The 6,000-nt window shown below is 40.5% G+C and overlaps 1 protein-coding gene across 3 annotated transcripts in view; it reads left to right on the top strand.

Annotated features, from left to right (window-relative positions):
• Positions 1-5,626, top strand: part of ALLC (allantoicase) — a 57,002-nt gene extending 51,376 nt beyond the window's left edge. For all 3 annotated transcript variants that reach the window (XM_027840409.1, XM_027840407.1, XM_027840408.1), the window contains 2 exons: positions 3,239-3,363; positions 5,250-5,626. In XM_027840409.1, the coding sequence (XP_027696210.1) occupies positions 3,239-3,363; positions 5,250-5,480 (356 nt within the window). In that variant the 3' untranslated portion in view covers positions 5,481-5,626. The remainder of the gene's footprint in view (positions 1-3,238; positions 3,364-5,249) is intronic.
• Positions 5,627-6,000: the final 374 nt, after the last annotated feature.

Below are 6,000 nucleotides of genomic sequence, written 5' to 3' on the forward strand. Positions count from 1 at the left end.
AATTCCATTAGTAGATGCACTGAAGGAATTGAGGGGATTAGGACAGCAAATGGTTAATTGTAGGAAATGAGTGAACCACACTGACTCCATTTTGTGACTCAATTCTGGAGCTAGTTGAGTTCTCTTTTCTATTCAGTTATGGGTCTAGGCCAATTTCTGTCTTGTGAGAAAGCTTTATTCAATTAAGGGAACATGAGAAAACTTGCACTTTTTGAATCTAGCCCTGCATGGCTGGGAAACTGGACTACCTCTACCCTTAACCAAGGACCTAGTTTATGCTGACCAGAAACCCGGTCAGAAACAAAGATTGATGCAAGGAGTTTTCTCACAATTGTACATCTCAAGCAACCCATATGTCTTATCTGAATACTGGCCCCATACTGATCAGTTATTTTTTTCATGTTTCTTTGATTGTTTAGGGGGGGAATGGGACACCCTTTTTTCTGAATTCAGGGAATTATACCTGTTTGCTCTTTCCCTCCCACCTTGGAAAGTCCCTAATCTTTCCTCCAATTGGAAATCAGATTACCCATGTAGTATTGTTTTCTTTTAATTAATTGGTCTTATTTGATTATTTTTAATGTATAAAAATCTGTCTTCCTCTGTATTTGGTGTCTAGCCCTAAGCTGAGGAAGGGATCTGGTCCCAATTTGTTAGGCAATTGGCATGCATTGCTTAATAAATCAAAATGATTGGAAGTTCAGACCTTTGTTTCCTCAGTCATTTCATCTTTCACTCGCCATAGCACATAAGCATTATCAATGATTGTTTGTACAGAAATTTCAGATGTGCCATTTGTGTATTCCAGGCAAAGCACAAACACTGCAATTGGTAGCATTCCTTGTAATTAAGACATGGAGACTGACATCTCAAAATGAATCTCTGTGTGCCCTGAAGGGTATTAATATTACTTCTGGTATTAATGATATGTGTATCTATAGAGAAGTGGCTAGAGAGTTGAGTTCAAGTCCCATCTTTAACATCCTGATTGTGTGACCCAGCGAATGGGAAAATCACTTAATCTTTCAGTGTCTTAGTCAACTCCCTAAGACTACACATTTCAGAGAAGGTATTGATGTGCTTTGCTGGAGGGAATTTCTGCAGTCACTGGTGTTCCTAGTACTTACAGAATTTCATGTCTAGTGGGGGAGAAAAACCCTAAATCAGACATTTCTGTAATGCTTCCTGCCCCACTGTCACTTTTCATGGTCTCTAGTACTGTGGAAAGAACCACAGAACAGTCTGATCCTCCTCCCTGCCCCCTTCTCGCACCAGACCCTAGGTATCAAATGGGTGAAGTTGTTACAGACTCCTCTTTCTCTGGGGCAACCCCCTCCAACCACATAGGACCCTTTCCCTATAAAAGTAGGAATTCACAAAGGACCTCATATTAGCCATTTATACCTTAGTGCAAATGTAAGTCACTGTCTTCTCCCTCCAAAGGATATATACATTTTAAGTCTTGTCTCCAGTTGTGGAATAAAAAGGATTTATCTTCCTGGATAAAGGAATCTCAGGTATCAGTAGGGATTGGGGAAAAGAAGGTATTTTGGTAGCCGGCAGGGAAGCTCCTCCACCATTTCATACTGGATGTCCTATAGACATTTCAAATTCAACATGTCTGAAACAGAACTTATTATCTTTTGACCCAACTCCCTCTCATCTTTCTGCCCACCTTCCCTCCATTCCTTCTAAACTTTTCTTTTTCTGTCAGCACTACCATTCTTCTAGTTTCCAAGGTTCTCAACTCCAGCATTATCCATTATTCCAGAATTATTATTTGGACTTTCTGAGGTTGGAGGGCCTAGAGGAAGGTTAAGGAGTGGTGGAACTTCCTATTACTTTTCTTTCAGTTTCTCTGAGAGCTTAACAGGGCCTTGTTTTATAAGGAATTGGATTTCCCAGCCTCAGATAGGCAGTAATGAAAAGAGCTTTGGAATTTGGTATCATAAGACTTGGATTGGAATCCTGGATCTACTATTTATTGCTTGGGTGACCTTGGGCATGTTCCTTAACTTTTCTGAGACTCAGTTTCTTCATCTGTAAAGTGGGGGAATTAGATTGGGTGATTTCTAAGGATCCTTTCAGGTCTAAATCCTATGATTTCTTTTTTCTTTTCTTTCTTTCTTTTTTTTTTTTTTTGCTAGGCAAGGTGGTTAAGTGACTTGCCTAGGGTCACACAATTAGTAAGTGTTATGTGTCTGAGGCTGGATTTGAACTCAGGTCCTCCTGACTCCAGGGCCTTGCCAACTAGCTGCCCCAATCCTGTGATTTCTTACTGCCTCCTATGGACTTGGATTTATATTCCAGCTTTGTTATTTTTTAATTGTGTAACTTCTGTAAACCTCTTCTCTCTGGGTCTTAGTTTCCCCTTATATAAAATGAAAGGGTCAGTCTATGTGATCTTCACGGTTCCAAAACTCTGACCTTTTGACTTCTGAAGGGCTCTGTGAAGGAGGGGATGACCATAATCCCAACTTCAAGCCCTCCTTCTAAGATGGGTTTAATGCACAAGAAAATCAGTCTCAGGGTTGGGGGGGGGACCACAGAGTTCATATAGACTTGTAGGGTAATTAAAAGATGGTGCTTCCCTCAAAAATATTGGGGTTCCCTTTCCTAGGCCCTCTTCTCTTACATAAACAGCTCCCACAAAAGCCCTAATGATAGAGAGATATTCTGGACAAATATAGACCATGGCAGAACACTGTGAAGCCCTTGACTGCAGTGTGCTTTGTTCATGCAGAATATTTGTTATCATAGCCCTATATATCTTATTTTATTGTCACATTAGAAAATATGATGCCACCATGAAAATATTTTCCCAGCTTCATGATAATTTCCAGATGTGCCAAATAGCAGCATGCAAGTGATTAAATTTGTAGGCTAGGATGTTTATCAAACACATTCCACCTTCAAAGATAGAATATTATTCATTTAAACTTAATGTGCCCGACAATTAGCATATGTCAGGCCATCCCTCATGCCTTAGAAAAACATATCCTCATTTATTCTTTGAGGCAGTGGCATCTTGAGCATATACTGGGTGACTCACTTTGAAAATTCTCTGTGTACTCTTTCTCTCCCTCTCTCTCTCATTCCCTAGCGCAAATTCAAGCCTTGGAAAGAGAGATCACCCCTACCTTGTCTTGCAGCAAAAAGTTTTGTGTCTGACATCAGCAACAACCCTGCATTTATGGCTAAGTAGGATACTGCCTATGTCTCCATTCTCTTCTATTAGGGAATTACCCAGATACCTGCAAACTCGATGGTTGCATTCTAACGACTCCAGAGGAAGAAGAAGGTATTTTGCAAAAGTGGCATTTACCAAATGTCAAGTGGAAACCACTGCTTTCTGTCACAAAGGTGAGTGACTGCCATAGATATTGTTTGTTCAACAAATGGATAGGATAGTACAGGCGGGTCATTGGCCAAAATGCCTGTTTTGGGAGAAATTGTGACTTGACCACAGAACTCTCCTGTGGAGTGAAGTTGAACATCAATTAATCAGCGAACACTTATTAAGCACCTAAACACTGTATTAGAGGGGAATTATATACAAAAAATGAAGCAATCCCTAATTTTAAGAAGCCTACATTCTAATGGGAGATGACAAATTCAGCTATGAATATATACAGAATAAATATAAAGAGGGAATGGAACAGGTATTTATTCAGCATCTACCATGTGCCAGGCACTGTGTTAAGCAATTTACAAATATTATCTCATTTGATCTTCACAATAACCCTGGTAGGCAGATGCTATTATTCTCCCCATTTTACAGTAGAGGAAACTGAGTCAAATAGAGGTTAAGTGACTTGCCCAAGGTCATATAGCCAGTAGATGTCTGAGTCCAGACTTGAGCTCAGGTCTTCCTGACTGCCACCTAGCTGTTTCCTCTTAAAGAGAATAATGTAAGGAGAATAAATGAGTAGGGAGTTTTTTAGATTAACTTTGAATAGTGATGTCCATTTAGAAATTTATGTAATCGATGAGCACATAGTAGGTTCTGGATTTCTATACTTTTGTGTTTCCTAATAATTGCTTTTATTTTGAAAGATAGTATGTACAAATAATTCATAGGTTCATCTTCAATGGATTTGTGATCTCATGAGTGAGGACTCTTCCCTCATAGAGGTAGCTAGGTAGTGAAGTACATAGTGCTGGACCTGGAGTTAGAAAGACCTGAGTTCAAATCTGGCTTCAAATACTTACTTGCTATGTGACCTTGGGCAAGTCAAATAATGTCTGTTTGCTTCAGTTCTTCAACTGTAAAATGGGGAGAATAAATAGCACCTACCTCACAGGATTGTTGTGAGGATGGGATGAGTTAATATTTGTCAAGTGCTTAGCTCTTAATAAATGTTTCTTCTCTCCTTCCTCCTCCTCCTTCTCCCTCTTCCCCTCCTTCTCTTTCTCCTTTTCCTCCTCTTCTTCTTCCTTCACCTCCTCCTTCTTCCTCTCCTTCTCCTTTTCTTCCTTCTTTTCTTTGTCATTTTCCTCCTCCTTCTTTTCTTCCTTCTCCTTCTCTTCTTCTCCTCCTCCTCCTCCTCTTCCTCCTTCTCCTCCTCCTTCTTCCCCTTTCTCCTTCTTCTCCTCCTTCTCTTCCCTCCTTCCCTCTCTACATAGCTCTAAAACCAAAACGGGCTCTGGGAATGCTGCCTTTTAACTTTTCTCCTCTCCATCCCCACCCCATCCCACTGGATAGCTCCTCTGACCTCTACTTGAGAGGAAGTCAAGAGTTTTTCTTATGAGCTAAGGTGGAATTAGCCAGACCTTAAATCTGGCAGGCATTTGAAAAATATGTGTTTGGATGCCTCGTGGTAAAAATGAATTGGGCAATCTCCACATTCTAAGTAGCTCCAAATTTATGATCCTATTCAAATGAAGAGCTGGGAAGTGACTATGAGAATGTCAATCATGGACAGAGAGAGACTCATCCCAAGCCAGACTATTCCCACCTCAGGAAAGCTATACAAAAGGATCTATCGTCCACCCAGTCAGTGAACAATGAACCATGGTGGGGTAAGAATTCCACCTAGATATGTGGTCTACGTGGGGTAAATTTTTGGGCAAGGTCAGAAACATCTTTGAGAGACTGGGCTTTGAATGAGGAGACAGAAAGGGAAAAAAAAAAACCCTCTATTCCACCCCCTCCCTGATATTAATATAAAAAAGAAATAATCATTTTTCTCAAAACCACCAGCTATGTTCTCACCAGGGTTTCTGTTGTCCTCGGTTATCTTCCTCAGCTATCGTCCAACAAGAAGCATTTCTTTGATAGCGTTGCTCTGCAGCTGCAGAATGTCATCACCCATGTGAAAATTACCATTGCTCCAGATGGGGGACTGAGCCGGCTTCGTTTGTGGGGCTTCCCCAGCTCCATCTGCCTCCTACGGCCCAGTGAAAGAGTGTTGTCCTCCAGACGATTTCCTGTGATTGTGCCTTTGAGAGCAATGAGTTCTACCTTCAAAATCACCTGAAATTGGAATAGTAGTTAAATGTTAAGTGCCTCAGTAACATGCTTTCTTGCAACATTTTGAACACCTGGACCTTCAGAAACATTTGTGCTTTCAGATCGAGATGATTCCTGGTGACATAATAAAACATTCCCCCCATCTCCAAGAGATTTATGTATTCTGGATGAATGTGTAAACTTTGGCTATCTTGGAGGGAAGCTGTTTTCATGCAAATGGGAAAGTAATGTGAGGTTCTGTGAGGGAGTTTTCTTTTTCATTTATTGTAGTTGTTCAGTTGTTTTATAGTTGTATTCGACTTTTCGTGACTCCATAGACCATAGCATGGAGATATTGTCCATGGGGTTTTCTTGGCAATGATACTGGAATGGTTATTTCCTTCTCCAGTGGATTGAGGCAAAGAGAGGTTAAGCAACTTGCCCAGGATTACATAGCTCGTAAGTGTCTGAGGTCATATTTGAACTCAGGTCTTCCCTACTCTAGGTCACCTATTTACCTTTTTTCACTTATAGAAAATTTATAATTA

This window comes from Vombatus ursinus, unplaced genomic scaffold (assembly GCF_900497805.2).
Source record: "Vombatus ursinus unplaced genomic scaffold, bare-nosed wombat genome assembly UNPS02014841.1, whole genome shotgun sequence".
Classification (NCBI taxonomy): domain Eukaryota; kingdom Metazoa; phylum Chordata; class Mammalia; order Diprotodontia; family Vombatidae; genus Vombatus; species Vombatus ursinus.